The sequence below is a fragment of the Pinus tabuliformis genome, chromosome 7, assembly GCF_031772625.1.
Source record: "Pinus tabuliformis cultivar Carrire ecotype Pingquan chromosome 7, CPIR1, whole genome shotgun sequence".
In the NCBI taxonomy this organism is placed as follows: Eukaryota; Viridiplantae; Streptophyta; class Pinopsida; order Pinales; family Pinaceae; genus Pinus; species Pinus tabuliformis.
The window spans coordinates 80234890-80254474 of record NC_142293.1 but is presented as its reverse complement, the minus strand read 5'-3'; the positions used below and the strand labels follow the sequence as shown (position 1 = coordinate 80254474).

Here is a 19585-nt window from a genome sequence, read left to right as displayed (position 1 = left end):
ATTTTGATTTCCATGGTTGCTTCGATATACATCTTCTAAATTTTCTAGAGCTTTTCTTTTCAAATATTATGAAGAAACAACGTTGTTTTTCTATGACTTTGATCTATGAATAAACAGCGAGATCATCACATTTTTCCCTTTAATGTGTTAGTTCTTTTATATATATACATTTGATCTAATTAACCTTCCAATACCTATGTCTTAAAGGATAATGATGATCTATACATTGCTTGAGTTTGAGTTTCCATGAAATATTTCTGGGGATTTGGATTGTTCGGGTATGTTGTTTGTGCATGAACAAGACAAATACCTACACTATAACTGTTTCTGCATTTTTATTATCTTTAAACGTTTGTTTATTGAACTAGTTCGGGATTTAAAGTGTTGAAGGATTAATTGTATCATAGGAATTGTTGTGGTTATTTAGTTTTCTTGCCTTGACTAAGAATAATGTTAGATAGTTTTAGTCATCTGCATTTATAATTATTCTTGATGCATAATTCGAAAACGAGTTCAAATTATTTTGTGTTCATTTAAAATAATGGAAGGTTGCACTATTGTAATTTTATGTCTTTTGCATATCACATTAAGAGTTCTTGATAATTTGAATTATAATTTCATTTATAATTTAAGTTAATTTATTTAATTTGTATATAAAAGACACACAACATAACACAAATAGAACATCATATTTACCAATTAAACTAGTTTCAGGGTCTTTTCGTTTTGTACTATATTTCATGTACAACTTGTTTGACTATTTATTTTATATAATGTCTAATTACCAAGTATTGTATCATATTTTACTAATTATTCAATTTGCAAATTATGTATATTAATGTAGAATAGTATATTTAGTTTCATGTATATATAACATTAGATAATCTTAGGATTCCACAAGCTCTTTTCTTCACCAGAGGAAGAAATCCAAAGGCCAACAGAGCCTTTAAACCCATTGGGAGTGGCTATTTAAACTACTTGGGATATCTAAAGAGCCTTGATTCATACCACATCTCCTTTGTTGATAAACGGTCCAAAAGTTCATGTCAACAAGGCCTTCTAATGTTGAGTCTGTGGCAGGGGGGTGTCATTCTCGCACCCTCTAACATTCACACAAGTTGGTGTAATTTACATACATCAGGTATTTTGTGGTGGTGGGATTTGGATGTTGTTTTTCTTATATCCTTGATAGTGGCGAGAGCCATAGAGTGAAATTGTAGCCCTAAAGGGTTTGAAAATAGAGCTCATAAATCTGGTTTTGGGTATTATATGTCTTGTGAATGTGTAGAGATCATGTCAATCTCTCCTCCAATTTAGGGTCAGATTGGGTTAGTCTCTTGTTGTTTTCTTGGTCGTGGTCGATTTAGTTTTTTTTTAAGTGTTACCCCCTCTTGTTAGCCATGCCACCAAGACAATGGATGTGTTGCACAAAGTGTGGCAGTGGAAACATCCCACCAAGTCAACAAGGTGCCTGCCTTTTTGCTCACAACTCTGCAACAACGTACTTCAATGTAGTCCCTCCTAAGACTAGGAGAGAAATTGAGATGTTGGAGACTCGGGAAGGAGGGGAGAGACAATCCAACTTTGATTCAGAAATAATGGATGAGGTACCTTGCTGGGTGACAAACCCTAGTCATACCAGGGGATGGAAAAAGCAATATCTCAATTCTATATCTATTCACTAGAAAATGAAGACCCTTCTTGGTCTTTTCTTGAAATACAAGCAAGGTGAACACTAAAATGTCTTTGCTACATTACAAGACATGAATAGGAAGCTATGGAATCAACGCTTCACTCTGGACAAGTTGGATTCAAGATTGGCTCATGTTGAAGGTCACCTCCTCTGTGAGTCTGATAATGCTTCTTCGCCTAGATCAAGTGCTAGGTTTCATGTCCCCATCTCTTCATCTAATTACTGATGGTTTCTATGTCTGTTGTTTGTAGTTGGTTGTAGGTTTTGTGGTGTAATAGTGTACCAATGAGTCTAGGTTTTGGTATCGATTGTTTTGTTCAAGGATATTGTATGAATCTTGTAATCTAGGGATTTGAATTATGTAATATGGGTCTAATAAAATATATGAAAACCAAGCTTCTCCAGGAGCCAATAGAGTGTTCCCTTCTGATCAGGTCACATTAGACCATTTCAGATGTGTAATTCGTAAGATTTTTTGATAATATAAAATATTTTAATTTACCAAAAAAATTATTATCATAATAAAATATTTTTCATATATTCATATATATATATATATATATATATATTGTTTTGTATCCCAGAGGAACCTAATAGCCTGCTCGACACGTAATTACTAGAAAACCTCTGGGGGTCTACGGTTTGTCCTCCTCTTCATAAATCGGGCCACAATCGAGGGGATTTGAACCTTGGATCTCTTAGTTTTCACAGATTTTACATTACTTTGATCGCCAATTGAGCTGCACCCTTGGGAAAAATATATTTTTCATATTTATCACAATTTAACATATTTTTATTTATAAATATCATTTATATCAATTAAATATATATCTTTTCAAAAACAGCCTCATCAACATATACTTATATATATTTTTAAAAGTAGATAAGCTCATCATGTATTATTATAGTTATGACTCTAAATTTCATTATATGATAGTTTAATAATGATAAGTGATTTTATTAGTCCATGACTGTAGGGACTATGGTAATTGATTTTTAGTGCTCAATTAATTCAACGCAAAAACCAATAAAACTTTATTGTTTTGAAACAAAGTTTCAAACAAATCATATATTTCTAGCCTCTGCATTTCACTTTTACCCTATACTTTAACTTTTGAGATCTTATTTGCCCTGTTCGTGAGGAAAATACCCACATTATATTAAGTTATAATGTATATTTCACTCACAATTTTTTCCCGGAAAAGTAATCCTAGCATTACTTTGTAAACATTAAATGTTTACCATGTCCATGCATAATACATTGCATAACACACTTGCTCAAACTTGCTATGGAACCACACTTGCCATGTGCATCATCATGCATATGGAAATAAATAGTTATCAAACAATTGGTTAAGGGAAAATCATGAGCTCCTTAGAGGATACAAAAAAAAATGAGAATGGATTTAAAAGGGTTTGTGCAAAGCTCAACGTAGAAAACATTAGGCAAACCATCACGGTGAATTTTTGAAGCTTGGCAGCTTTGTATGTCATCCCGAATCGACTAATCACCCTCAAGTTTGTAATTCTTTGAATCAATGGTATTTTCTCGAATAATGTCCACTTGTATTGTCTCGATACTCTGAATGTTTCTTTCAATTTGATACTTTGGATGTTTCTTTCAATATGATACACTGGATGTTTCTTTCAATCCTCTTGCATTAGGCTTTGTAGTGTAGGTATCAAGCTCTGTATTCTGTATTTTTTTGTTGTAAAGAATACAAATAAGAATATTTAGAATTTGATTTACAAATATAATTGGTATTTGTCATAACTAATTCTTTGAGGTTGGGAATAGGTGTACAAGCAAAACAAGTCATCAGTTTGGATTGATTTACAGAAACAGAACATAAGACGTCAATTTACACGAAACATTACAAGTAAAAAGAAGAATAAGAAATATGATATTGTTCTTCATATATGCAAGTATAATATCATTATTTTAATAGAAACAAGTTTTATAAATTCAATTTCCAAAAAAAAATGATAGATTATAGAGATTCATTCTAAATTAGATTTGTTCAAAATTGGGAAGATATTACTTTTATATTTCTTTTGTTCTTTATTTGTATACATCATTTTAGCTATAATTGACAATATGAAAAATAAAGTTGGGTTTATACAAGTTTATAATAGAATAGTAGAAGATAACATATAATTTTTTAATAGATTTTCAGCATGAAAAACATAGCTAATAGAAGCATACTTGTAATATATAAGCCAAAGAAATTTCCACACCAACAAGGAGCTAGATTAATAGGGAGGTAGATTCTCTCTGAACGTAGATAAAACCTACGATAAAAACCTTGAATGGAGAAAAGTTGAATATCCATATCAAAGAAATAAACAATAAATCCAACTGCAACCATAACACGAACAAAATTTCAAGGTCAAAGTAATCACAACAATTGTAAGAAAACGATTTTATCTTCTCCTTGTCTATTTTATTTTTAACTAGAGATATTTTTGTACTTACCACAATACAAATAGTGATTGAATAAACATATATCTTTGGGCATATAGATGAGTTATTAGTTCTCAAGTGAGAGGTAATCATGTGCATAAGAAAACCAAAAACACCATGCTACATATCGGGTAATTCTTCATTCTCTAAAAGATTACTAGACGTGTTAGGAAAGAACTAATAATAACACACAACCCTAGCCTAGTAAGCACAATATCATGTGCACTTATAGCTACATTAGTTGCATCTACCACTACAATTCCAATATCTTCCTTTCTCAAGGCTGGAGCATCATTAACACCATCTCTTGTCATTCCATAGATATGTTTATTTTTATGTAGTCGTCTCACTATCTCATATTTGTGTTATGTTTATAGAGAAAGAAATTCAACCCATGACATGTAAGAAGCAGAGTACTTAAAAGAGATTAAAGGAAAGAGTTACATTATAATGTTATCATGAGAAAGTATGTAGACTTGGAAACACCCTAGCAAAGCCATCAACTTTTTCAATCAATTCATCAACAAGAAGAAATGCAATTGATGCATCCTTACCATGACCAAGCAACAAAGACGAAGGGTACATGTTTTTACCCATTCCAAGTCTCTGCCCTATCTCTTTGGAAATGGACTCAAGAATCCCTGACTCAAGAGTAAGCAAATTCACTGATTGAATGAGAAATGATAAACGCGGGTTGTTCTTTCGATTTTTTGGTGTTCCCCTTCCATGGTTGTTCCCCTTTCAGTTCTTGTTGTGTCTGAGCCGCGAGGTGGATTTGTCAATGCGTCCCTGGTTGAGCCACCTTTCTTGGCGTTTCCATGGTGAGATATTCCAAAAATATTATTCTCCATTCACAATGGCTAAATCAACCATGGGTTGTTTGAGCAAGCCATAGATTAGAAGCCTTAAAGTGGCTTAAGGCATGTTGGCCAGGTGGCAGAGTGGACAATGGAACTTAGCAAGTTGATTCCAGTGATCAATCATTATTTCAAATAACTTTCCCTTAGTAAGACAAGTAACCCTGTCTGCCCCAAGGACGTGTTTTATCTTAATGTGATAGTCAGTCAATGTATTGGGTAGACTCAAGCTAGAGGGGGCACATGGGTTGCATGCAAGCCTAACATGCCTCCTCAAATGTTTATTCACTTATATATATATATATATATATATATATATATATATATATATATATATATATATATATATATAAGTCAATGAGGTGCATATGAATTCTAAGATATATTTCTTGATGCTACAAACGAATTTTGAGATATCTTTCTTGATTTTTCTAGGATGATTATCGATATGTCAATGTTGATGGAGTTTTGTCATGCAATTGTGCTCTTTTTCTTCTACATAGGGAACATTCTAATTGAGATAAATACTATTTGCAAATAATGAAAACACCATTTGAAATGTTGTGGGGATTGCAAATGAAGAGATAAAGCAAGTCTCAGCATGAAAATGACCAATGTTAGTTCATAATTGTTTGGTTCTTTGGTTTCTAAAGAAGGCCTGCTTCTTGTAACTTAGGTTTTTTTAATTATGTCTCATTTTTGTAATTAAGTTCTTCATTGGGCCTGCTTCTTGTTTATTACGTAAACAATGTTAGGTGCTCTTCGTTCGAATTAATGGCACCTGTCATCGATATATATGATACACATTCATGACAATTGTATGTTTGGTTGATGGTTGTGTCCCTGCCTCAGGGGAGAGTTGCTGCCTAATATGACCTAGTTTTATCCTCTATGATTTTAGATATGTTTGTTGGTCTAATTTAAGAGAGTCTTGGATAAAAGTTGTACATTTGGTTGAACAATAGATTGATCCATGCAAATCAAGTAAACCAAGTAGCCAATTATGTGCAAGTGTCGAATTTCCCCATGTGGTGATAGTGGTCATTGTTGCAAATCTTACCCTACAATAAATCTCACCAACTCACCTCAAATTTCACTCATCTAATGCTACTCTTATGACAATATTGAATGAGACGTGTGCAACTAATATATGAGGCTTCATCATCTTTATTAAAACAACAAGAAGATATTATGCATCTAGGAAGCTTATTTCGTTGTGAAAGTCGAGGACAACTTGTATGTCATACACACAAGATGTGGTTGTGAAATGTAGAATATATCTTGGATGTAAGCTTTAAACTATTCATATATATTTTTCACTTTCATGTTATGGTGAAACTTGTATAGTTCACTTCCAACGTAATCATAAAAAAATAATAATCCTTTGCAAGCACTCCAAGCAATGAGACAAGTATATGTCAATGATGAACTATTAGAAACTTCTTCCATAAAACAAAATTTGAAAAGAAAATGATTAGGTTTCTCAACAAATTGGGATAAGTATAATAGTTTACTTTCAAATATGGACAAGGTTTCCTAAACATAATACTATATTAGATCGAATCAATAGGATTACACTATTTCATGTTTTAATCACAGAGGTATATAAAATAGTATGTTGAACCTGGTCTTTGTTAGGTGTGTTATATTTTTTCCATGACTAGTCACACATGTGCAGTAGGGGGTCACAAGGAGGCAACCCCCCCCCCCCACCATTAGGGGGTGGTAGCCCCCCTGCACAGGTTTCAGGGCAACACCCTGGGAATTTTTTTTTCCTATGTATATGCAAGCACAACGATGGGGGGCGGACCTAAAAATGGGGGGCAAACCTAAAGATGATGGGAGGACCTACCTATGGTTTTGTGCATGGGTTCTGCACATGGTTTTGGGCATGGTGGTTTTCTACCCATGATATTTTGTAGATCCGGTCAAAGGAACTATGGTTATGTTCTAATCCAACGCTAATGGATTGGGGTTTATGAATGCTTCAGCATGTGTATATATATATATATATATATATATATATATATTGTAACATTGAAAGGAACATAATGAAAAATTAATTTGGTAGCCCGGTTTTAGGATCCAAGGAAAAATCATTGTGTATATTTGTTTTATGTTCTTGCCATTGTATATTTATGTTTTAAGAATTCGTTTGCAAGTGATTTTTGTACAGGGTTAAAACCTATTGTCTCTTGTCAAACATTATTACATAGCTATTTATAATACATTAGAATGTTGAACTATCATTGTTGCCAACGTCAGTAACATTTCCACTTGTACTTGAACCCCACAATAATCTTTGATATGATATTTGATTGGAATTTGACTTCTAGGTAGCTTCATGTCACGAGTGTTGGAACTGGGATGGAATTGGAATTAGACAGATGGATATTTGGCATGTTGAACCCCTACAAGAACTTATCATTCCATGGAAAGAATCAAGCCTATTGAATTTTGTTCTCTTTCACCCAAGGCAATGTCATTATATGCAACAAATAACTCGATTTAGATCTATAGTGATCAATCCACTAAATCACTATTTATATATATAGATCAAAAAAAAATTCTTATGTAAAAAGAGTATCCCATTGAACATAAATACCTACTTATTATATTAGTAGAATTACTAACCAGAAAAATTACATCACAGAGAAAAACCCCATTTTAGTAGTAAATGCCTTATCTTCTTAACTTAACTAGTGACAACCATAAATACACATATACTTGAATACAACTACAAAGAAGTATCAAACTAATAACGATATAATCCAAACTACTTATATGTGGAAAACAATCTACATAAATCTCTGGACAATAGCACAATGTAATTAGAGAAAGTAAAGTTGTAATGTGTTTCATTAAATTATGTGATTGCACAAAGAAATCGCAAGGAAGAGACCTATTATAGTAGTGGTAAAATTCTTATCTTCATGACTAATTGGATGGCAACCATTTTTCCCAGTGGGGGAGAGAATCCCGGCTGAAGAATCAAATTACATCAAATGTCGCCAAAGCGAGCAGATTTTTTTATCATACTTATCACTGAAACGAGCAGAATACATCACATCGAATACATACGCGTCATCATCGAAACAAATGCTGCTGCGCGTTGCAGCTCCCACAGAAATCGAACATGGCTGGGGGTGCGAAAGCCAACCACCCCAACCAACACATCATGCACGATATAATACAAACTACCTCTAGGTGACAAACGATCGACATAAACTATCACAACGTAATTAGAGAAAGTATAATTGCAATGTGTTTCATGACCGCACAGAGAAAAGTTTCATGTAATAAGCGCTGGAGACAGTATACTAAATTTAATATACTAGTTATTTAAGAAATTTTGATGTTCTTTTTTTTAAACATCGAACAAATAACTACAATTTCTATGGACTGGAGGGTAAACTACCAACTCGATTGGTTCGTGTGGCTCAAAATAAAACTAAACCAATCATCAGATTACATCATCGTGTAATATGAGAATCTTTTCTTCAAAAACTTGCTAAAGACAAAGACTTTGTTATCGTGCAACTTTCTTTGTTTATATATAAAGATATTAATCTCTACTAAATCTTAAATAATAACAGTTAAAGATGTGAGGGATATAAATACTCTCAAAAATGGATGTGGATTATCCTCATAACAAGAATTAAAACAATGTGCTTCCTTAAAGGTATGCTTTAAGCTTTCAATTTATTTAGGATGATAGTGGAGGATAGGTAAAGAATTATTATATTTGAGAATAAATGGTTTTTATAGGAGTTGTTTTTGGTATGATTTTTTGGATTTTTAGGTGACAGAATCTTGTGGAAAAAATTGAGGTGGAATCTTGATTTCCGTTATTTAAACTGGTTTTTTGACTGTATATATGGATTCAGCGCCCTGAAAAACCCCTATGGCATTTCGATTGTGTAGAGTTTACCCATCAAACTTGTGATTTCAATAAATTTCTGCCAAATTTTAGAGAAATTTAACCAGAAAAACCCACTGGAATTTATTTATCGACAAATTTAGTACATATGGTATACATAATTTGTTTATTTATTTATTGTATAAATAATTATTAATATTAATTGACAATCTTTTTTTGGTAAGCTTGGCAGGACTACATTTTCATCATGTCCAATATATCACCCCGATCTGGGAAAGGAATTGAACCAGTGACTTCACATCAAAGAGTGTCTTAATAAAACAATCTATCCAAGACCCAATGGACTAATTGATAGTATTTTATTGTGCTAATAAAAATATTTTTTCTATTTTACAATTGAAAATGAGAGAAGGGTGTAAATTGAGGAAATAAAGTTGTTTTTTTTTTTTTTAATCAGAGTAGAATTTGTATGTAGTAAGTTACATAGGATAGATTCACATCACATCAAGGAGTGTCTCAATAAAGCAATCTATCCAAGACCCAGTGGACTAATTGATAGTATTTTATTATGCTAAGAAAAATATTTTTTGTATTTTACAATTGAAAATGAGAGAAGGGTGTAAATTGAGGAAATAAAGTTGTTTTTTTTTTAATCAGAGTAGAATTTGTATGTAGTAAGTTACATAGGATAGATTCACATCAGCGAAATTCAACACTTCTCTACAAGTGCAACAAAAGTTGCATTTCTCTGTGAGTTCAACAAAAAGCTTTACATAGGTTGTGGACCTACAGGTGGCATGCCTAACATAAGATCTTAAAACATAGAAAACTAGAAAAAAGCTTTACATAGGTTCCAAGTGGACCTACATGTGGCATGCCTAACATAAGATCCTAAAACATAAAAAAAAACTAAAAAATTCATTCATTGTTGATAGGTAAGGGAAGTTCCAACTCCCTCTTGCTACTCGAGTTGAATTTGGAGAGCATTGTTCTTTCTATCTCCATTGGAGATCAACTACTTTATGGATTATTTTTTCTTCTTTTAGTGCTACCTAAAAAGAGTTCTCTCTATCTCTTTAATGGAAATCATAGTCAAAAAATTGATATGACCAGCAAAAACTATGCACTCCACAATAGTGCATTAAATGTTGTATATGTCAAAATATACGCTGAGATATACAACATTTAGATACAATAATGTATGTCCCAAGCTATATAGTTTTTAATGCACTATTGCAATGTACCTATTGTTCATTGATATGATATTCAAGTGTGAAATCTGCAAAAACTATGCACTCCACAATAGTGCATTAAACATTGTATATGTCAAAATATACGCTGAGATATGCAACATTTAGATACAATAATGTATGTCCCAAGCTATATAGTTTTTAATGCACTATTGTAATATACCTATTGTTCATTGATATGATATTTAAGTGTAAAATCTTGGAATCTTTTATATTCCATTTCCAAGGTGTTTAATCAATGCTTTGGTTGGCCAAAGACATCATGATATTGTCTACTCGAGGAGATTAAAATTTCTCATACTCTACAGCTTTGGAAGAGAGAGCAAACATAGCACTCATTCCATCTTAGATTGATTCTTCATGACAACACACTACCTTGCAAAGTTCACGAATCTTTGCTCGATCCATAACTAAGAAATTTAATTCAACTTTTGTAAGGATTAACCAAATACTTCTTGGCTCAACAAATAGGTTAATTGAGAGTGAGAGAAGCTTGCTAATATCTATATGAAATTTATTGAAATGAACTTTGGATACTTGAAAAGATAACCTATAATACCAATTGAGAAAACCCCAAATTTATCACCATCACCATACAGATTTGAGACCAGATTTGACAGTGAGCTACTATTACTTTCATAACTTGTTACTGCTTCCTTATATAAATGAGCTTGGAGAAGGATTGTTGGATCAAAATCAATCTTTGGTATTGTGCGAATAAACTAGCCTGGAAGTTCATTCCCCTTAATTACACTAGATCTAAAAGTGCTACGGATTAAATTCTTTAGAGGTGAAAAATAAAGCATAACCAATCCAAAAGGAAAAGGAAAAATTCAGGCATAGTGTTCCTTTATGCAAAGAGAATTGAAATTAAGCTTTGGTAACAAAAAATGAGCCATTCTTGCGTTCATTCCCCTCAAAATCACTAAGTCCAAGAGCACTAAGGGTTTCCTTAGAGCTAAAAAAAATAGAACATAATCATTCCAAAAGATAGAGAAAATATTGTTGACACATTTCCTCTATGCAATTAGAACAAAGCTTGAAGATTGTATAAATGTTTATAAAATCCTCAAGGTTGTAAACAAAATTCAAAGACATAGAAACAAGAGATCCTTGTGGATATTTAAAAACCAAAGGGCACAACCAATTCCTAGGATACGGAAAGAGGTGACAACCAATACATACATTCCTAATGCAAAATTAAGCAACGTAGACGTTTTGAACAATGCTCTAAACTTAAAACTCACCCAACTCCAAGATCATCAACCATGATAGGCCTCTATGAATTCCACTCCTCAAAGACATAAGAGATTGGGCAAATGTAATATCCAAATAAAAGTACACGAGATTGGGCAAAAGTAATATACAAATAAAAGTAGAAGGGAACCTATGAACCAAGCCAGGCTACTAGTAATAAGAGTCGAGGATAAGCAACATAAAACACCATGAAATTTGGCCCTCAAAGCCTGTGTTGTCCCATATTTAGCGTATCGAAGTTAGGAGGGTATTCATGCCACAAAGTGGGTCTAAATTCACATGGTAGACTACAGGGAATACATCCCTTTCGTACCTTTCCCAATGTTTGGCCAATATGCTAAAATGAAATGCATCATTCCAAATTTATTGAGAGTTAAATTCCACCACATACAAGATTTAGGGGATGCTTCTATAGTTATAGGCCCCATTCTTAAACAAAGTGCCCAAGTTTAACTCAACTCTTTTTTTCACCTAGGAATCAACCTCCTCATTGAGATCCTACTTTATATGGAAATAAGAGATTTTATCAAAGAATGTGCTTTATTGTCTAATTCTAGATATGATGGATTTTAACTTGACGATTTTAGGAGAACAATGACCAATCAATGCTCAAATTATTATAACCATGGAGTCCTCAAAGACTAAAAGGAAATTTATGTTAGCTTCTTTAGCCAAGGACATGCCACATAAAATGACATATGTCTCTACCAATTTGTTAGATATTACCCAAGCCCCAAGCAAATGAGAATATTGAGATTCCTACATGATTGAGTAGACTTTTCCACTACTTCCATCCCTCACCTAAGTGAATAATGTTAATAAATTAAAATAAAAACAACAGAAAAAAGACTTCAAAATTTTAAGTCTAATAAATTTGTACTTCATAATAATTCTCAAATTTTAATAAATTTATGTTAAAGATAAATGTATACTACCATCAATAAAATTAGAACAATGACAACATTCAGGAACGGAAAGTCAATGAAGCACATATCCATTTTTTAAAATTCTATATTTAATTACTTATAATTTTAATAAATATATATTTAAAATGTATTTATATTATCATAAATAAATTAAAATACTAAAACTGATTTTGTTTGGTTAATAATGTGTTTTTTTGGGCATAAGAAATTAACAGCCCAAGATCCAAGATCTAGATGTATATAATAAGAATGACAGTATGCTCCCTTGTGGACCACCAACATAACATGATTTTCCTTAAATAAAAGTGACGAATCAATTAACAATTATGAATACCAACATAACATGATTTTCCTTAAATAAAAATGATTAATCAACTAACAATTATAAATAATAATTAGTGATCATTATCTCCACTAAATTAAATTACAATAAATTTTTTCAACACTTAAAAAAAACCAAATAAAAATAACAATATTAAATAATTAAATAATAATAAATTAAATAACATATTTACTCAAAAAAAAAATATATATATATATATATATATTATTAAAAATAAGATTAAAATAAATAACAATATAATGAATGAAGCTAAAGCATTCAATGCTGTGCAATCACAATAACAGATATTTGTTATTACACTCCAGTAAAATAGGAGATGCTTAATCCTAAAGAAGTTAAATGCTGTACAATCACAATGGCAGAGATATTTGTTATGTTGTTAGACCATGTAAAGTCACACTGAAAGCGATGTCTGCTATTTCCATCCTCTTTATATATATATATAAATAAAGAGACTCGACTGTTTACACCATTTCGTTGTCCCTATCTCTATGTATTAATTAGGATGAATTTGCGTTAATAAAATGGTAGTTAAAATCCTTTTTCCTTCTGGGTATAGGTATCAATCTCCTCATGTTAAGCCCTTTCCACTGGGTATAAGGATTACTTCCTCAAGCCCTTTCGACTGGGTATAAGGATTATTTCCTCAAGCCCTTTCCATTTGGGTATAAGGATTATTTCCTCATAAAAGAGTATTGGGGGTGGTCATCTAGAATTTGAGAAAAATTATGGACAAACCCAGAAAATTTATCCATGGCCAAAATGTTTACACCATTTCTGATCCTTCTCCGCCTGTGCTGATGAATTTTATACCAGTAGATATAAAGCCTTTATCCTTCCAGGTATGGAGATAATCTCCAGGTGTAAGTGTACTCAGGGTAGTCATGTCGTGGTTAAGCAATATTATGTTATTTAACGTAGAAACTTGGAAAATTTGAAGATTATCTTGATTATATGGTTTTCCTTCAACCCGTCAGATACAGTCCAAGTCAATCCGAGTATCAGTACTAGTAGCCATTTTTTTAATTAAAGTGAGAACAACAACTCCACGGCGTTGACAGGGTCAGTTGCAGAGAATTTCAGGCCTGAGGACATATACTTAAGTTAGAGATGTAGTCAGAATTCATATGACAAGAATAATTGAATTCAGTTAATCAAAAGAAAGAAAACAGAAAAATTGTTGTGATCACAACATTACCAAAATTAATTATCAAAAATAAGGTTCGTGTAATGTGATCCAGTTGTGTGCATCGCACACCCAATATTCATTGATTGATTGAGCTGTAAGAGTCAGTAAAAGACACCCATTAAAACTTACAAAACAGGAAAATCCATATTCATATATAAGTTTCTGCTGCAGATATACAGTTTATAATACAAAACCAAAAGGAATGATAATTAGTAGCAAATTAGTTAATTACATTATAATGTGTTAGACAGTTAATCTCAAACCTGACTTCTTCGCAAGCTGCCAATACTGGTCTGTTTGAACGCTGGTCATCTATAGAACGCCCCACACACAAAATTTCACATGAGACAGCATGCTTGAAGGTTGATTAGCCATGCTTTTTGCAGTCAATCCGCAAGCTTTCTTCCCTTTTTTTTCCGGCTCAGATAGGTTGCTTTTCACCCATATCTGAGGTCAAGAGATATGGGTTTTGATAGCCTGTACTAACACCAATATCATAATACTCATCAGATCATTAGCATCTCCTAATAATAATTTTCTAGCAGCACCACAGATATATCTATGAAATAGACACTCTCCAGACTTCATCACTCTCCAACAAAATATGACATAAGCTCTCACAGATCAAGCCTCAGACAGAGATTTTGCTTTTGTTTTCTGGGTATCAGCTGCAGAGACGAACAGTACATGCCACAGCTTGGGCCCAAACTTTCAATCGTTCCTTCACTTCTTGGGGATGGTCTCCTGAAAAATACATATACAGAGAGCTTATTTAGAAATATATATAATATCAGCATATAACCTCCAATTGAAGATTTGGCTACACCCAAAGATTCAGATAGGCAAAGCAAAGAACAAGCAAACTATGCAATAAACATATAACAAAGTCCTAGTTAACTACAAGTCTGGAACTCAGATCTTAACTTTACATGTATATTTCATGTACCTACTTGAAGAAAAAGTTTAATTACTGACCTGGGCTGGAGATTTTCCAATTGGCAATAGGAGATTGTGCATAGCCCTCATTGTTTGGAGAATCCATATTATCAAGAGTAGACACAGGAGAGGATTTCTGATGGTGATCATCTTGAAACTGCTGGCCTATTGCATAACATAACTCCAAGGCTGGCAAGGTATTTGAGAGCTCAGGCATTTCTTCATAGTTGAAACCAAATCCCAGATCTAGACACCCTTTCAACTCATCTAAGTCCACGTTTGTAAGCTTTCTAACTCTGGGAGTACTAGAAGTACGTCTCAAAGTTGAATAAGGAGAATCAGCTCTAGCCTCTTCGCTGGCTGAGTCAGAAGCTGTCTTAGAGGACTGAAAATCGCTGAAATAATTGTTATCGCAAGACAATTCCTCTGATAGAGCTTGATCTCTTTTCCTTTCCCAAGCCTTCTCACGCCAGTCTTCTCTACTAGACCTGTATAGGCTTCTTCTGCTTCTACTTTTCTTAAATTGACTGAAATCTCTGCACTGATCTGCATCTCCATAGACTATATCGATTGGCTTGCTGAGAGGCTTATTTAGATCAGAGAGTGGGGACTTGTAGTTGTACCCTGAGATAACAGATGCCCCAATAGCATTACAGGCATTGGAGGATTTCTTACGTGACCCATTGAGATTCCTCCTCCTCAAAAGCCTGTTAGCATTACTCACAACCTCATTAGAATCAGACCCACTTTTGAAACACTCCAATTTATCACCCACACCTTCTTCTGCATCATCTGTCATATTCCCATAGCTAAGTTCTTCATGGCCATAATCATCATCATCATCAGAGAAGAAACCAGTCAAGTCCACAGAAATATCATCGGTACTACTGGCAATTCTATTGGTCAGAGAAAGCAAGGACATATTTTCCTCCACTTCATTCAGTTCCAGATCTTCCTCAACATCAAATGAATCCCTCTCTTCAAGTGAGTTTCTCAAAGCAGAATCCATCATCAGAAAATGAATCTTTCTTTCTTTTTCCTTCACCTTATGATACTACTGCACAATATTGGAGTCCACTAACCTCAAACTCCCTCAAACCCTGAATTCTAGATGCAAAATTTCAGCTCTCCATACACTGCAAAACCTTTAGTTCTGTAGTTATCCAAATTATCTCAAAGATTTATATAGTACCCAAACTTCTAGAACTCGCAGTACAAGGCCTCAAAAACCTCAAACCCCAACCTTACACCCTTTTCACATACACCACAGAAAAATACACTCGGATCTGCCAGTGCCAGTTCCAGAGAAAACCAGGACTCACTCCAGTGACCACCAGAAAGGCATCTTAAAGCAATATAAGCGCGTGAGGCTGAGTCCTGGACCCCACTCACTCCATTCATCCATCAATAATCTACTTTTCGTACAAAAACTGATAGACACATACCAATCAACAGTGAAAAAAAAAAAAAAACCCAAATTGCAATTTCTACCTCACACAGTAAGGACGTATAAATACAACTGATGACTCTGACCAATTATGCACAACTGTAAATACAGCAAGTAGCTCCTCTCACGTATCCCATTTCTCCTCTTCCTCCTGTCACAAACAAACAACAGAGAAAACAAAAAAAGAGGAAAAACAATTGACAGCCACTACCGCCAAAATATATAAAATCTATCGACCCAATGCACCTAATATTAATATATAATTCAGACCTAACATATATAAAATTCATAAACCCTAAAATTTATAAACCCCAATTTCACGAGGCATTTTTTTACCATAACCACCACATTTTGGCTGGATTTGATCCGCTACAAATCTCCTCTGACGTGATTCGAGCATTTCCGAGCCTAATTGATTCGAAATTCACAAAAAATACAGCTTTTCGGGGAACGGAAAATCATCGGGCTTTCACCATATTCGAGGAATTTTGGGGTTTCCCAATTAAGTTAGGTTTTCAGGGGACACATCATTAATTCAATGTTAAACTCAATTTTTTTCCCATTATATTTTTTATTTTTAAGTTTATTGTTTTACTTTATTTTTATATATTTCTATTTTATGTTTTTTACTCTCAAGCTATTTTATGTTTTTTACTCTCAAGTGCATTGCTCTCTCGAGGCATAAATGTAAGAGGATACAAATAATAGGAAATAAATCTCATCTCTGGTATTTAGAATTTTGGTATTTGGAATCGATTTGTAAATAATCGCACCCATGTTCTATTTTATTTTAATATACTATAATTTTTAAAATTTCAAATTTCAAAATTTTTGTTTTTTTAAATGAATATTTCAAATTTCACTTGTGAATTGAATTATGATGAGTTTTTTCTTATCAATTTATCATAAAAATAATTTAAATCTAAATTTTTACAAATGAAATTCTATAAATAAAGTCTTAGTCAATTAAATAAAATTATAATTTCATACAAAGTTCTATCCATATTTTTTTAGAAAATAAAAAAGTATTTATTAAAAATATAAATTTTATTTTATCAAACATTTATAAAATAATAAATTTATCACATTAAATATTTATAAAAATATATTTTTATAAAAATGTTTAGTATAAAATTCATAGATGGTTAAATACTCAAAATGTATAGCTATTTGTTTGATATGAATAAAAATGTCTTTAAAAATCACCATAAATAAATTGTTCCAAATAGTACAATTTTCTTAAAATAATAGTCAATTACATTTTATTTATTCCAAATAGTACAATTTTCTTAAAATAATAGTCAATTAAATTATAATAACACTTTTCACCCATTAAAAAAAAGACACCATAAAATCATATTTAAATACTTATTTTACCAAAAGACACGATATAAAATTATGATGAAGATCATTATGAAGTAACAAAATTTATAATAGATATTTAAAATTTTATTTTTACATTTAAATATAATAAAAGTAAAAATATCAAAACTTTAAAATGATGAAAAGTTGTTAAATTATACATTTGTATTATTAAAAATAACCAATTTATCTTTTTATATAATAGATTTCACACGTATTTTAATTATTTAGAGTCAAATATATTAAAAGAAAATAATGCTCATTTTCAATCTCTTTGTATCGTGATTTTTATAGATTTCCTAATTCAAAACTGTTTTTAATAAATCTAGCAACAATTCAATTTTATTGTAATTTTGTAAATCTAAATTATTAAAAATATTATAAATATTGATGATGATGATGGTTAACGTCCACTAAGACTAAACATTGGTCTATTAGACCTAAAGAAAAAAATTATTTATTTTGATTTAAGATTTTATTCCTATGCTCAAAAAGCTTGGAGAGAAGCCTCCTGAGTTCACTATAATTTTGACATTGTAAAAGGCTAGGAAGGTCAGTATTGTAACAAAGATTGTGAAACTGAGATCTAAGATCTAATGTTGTTGTACGCGGGGCACTCTAAGAGGAAGTGGTTTTCATCCTGGATGTTCCTATTCTCACATATATGGCAGATCCTTTCCATCCATGGCGTTTTAGGAACTGTCCAACGACCTGTTTCACTATGGAGCTCATGAGAATTCATTCTAATCTTTGCTATATTAATTTTCTTCTTTGAGCTAGTTAAAATAGAGAGATACTTTTGATCTTCTAGGGTGGGGTTGATGACCTTCTTATAATAACTCAATTTTCTTTTAGCCGCTAAATCTTTCTCACACCACATTTTTTGTTTGAACTTAGAAGTAACAATATCTTTAATGTTATCTATGTTTTGCAATGCATCATTCTCGTTGATCTCCCAATAGTTTAACCCCTTGTGTCTTTATGCCACCCCCGATTGAGCCTTAGGTGGTTTTGGCTGGAATTTAAAGCTATCTTAGAAAGTCTATGATCGTCTAATAGCGAATCAATTTTATTATAATTTTTTAAATCTAAATTATAAAAAAATGTTTTTAAATAAGTTTATTATAAATATTTTAGAATTAAAAATAACATTGATTTGTAAATGTTAAATTTTTTTTATTATTTTACAATTTATATTAATTTAATATTTTAGAATTAAAAATAACATTGATTTGTAAATGTTAAATTTTTTTTATTATTTTACAATTTATATTAATGATAGTGGTGGTGATTAATGTCTTGTAAATGTTATATTGATATTTAAAAAATAAAACATTACATAAAATTATTTAATTTTTTGACATTTTTCTATGTTAGAAAATATTAACAGAAATGTCCCAAAGTTGTCATAGTTTTGTTGAGATAAAGAAAATTGATAACGTGAGAAATATTTTGAAATTTATATTACTTATAATTATAAGTTATACAATTTAAGAGTGTTTTTTTTTCCAATTTTCTTAGCCTTCCAAAAGCTATAGACTCTTTCATTTAATATTGAGATTTGTAGTGATATACCATTTAAGATCGTAATTTTATAATTTATTTTCTTAATTCAAATTGTGAAAAAATAATATTGATTTGTAAGCATTATATTTTTAAATTATAATTTTATAAATTATATTAAATTTGTAATAATATATATATTTTTTCCAAGGAAAAATTGTAACTAGTTATACCAGATGCACAATTGCGTTCATATATTGTCTTTAAAAACCATATGTATGCGCTATAAGCACTCATTGTAGCCATGCTATAAAAATTTACAATTGGTTTTCTTTTTTTATCTTTTTTTTTATAAATTTTTTGACAAACCCCACACTATGAAATAACCATAACAATTACTAACACATAACTTTCAAATAAAATTAACACTTCTTTATCTAAATCTAAACTCTTAGAAACATAAAATCACTAGAGCACT

General features: G+C 31.7%; 1 protein-coding gene across 1 annotated transcript; it reads right to left on the bottom strand.

The window, feature by feature from the left end:
• Positions 1-13977: 13977 nt before the first annotated feature.
• On the bottom strand, positions 13978-16120 carry LOC149245289 (uncharacterized). The gene is made up of 2 exons (XM_089457739.1): positions 14835-16120; positions 13978-14603 (listed from the first exon to the last, which is right to left on the bottom strand). Exons 1-2 carry the CDS (start codon positions 15805-15807, stop codon positions 14524-14526), a joined length of 1053 nt encoding a protein of 350 aa, XP_089313865.1. The 5' UTR covers positions 15808-16120; the 3' UTR covers positions 13978-14523.
• Positions 16121-19585: the final 3465 nt, after the last annotated feature.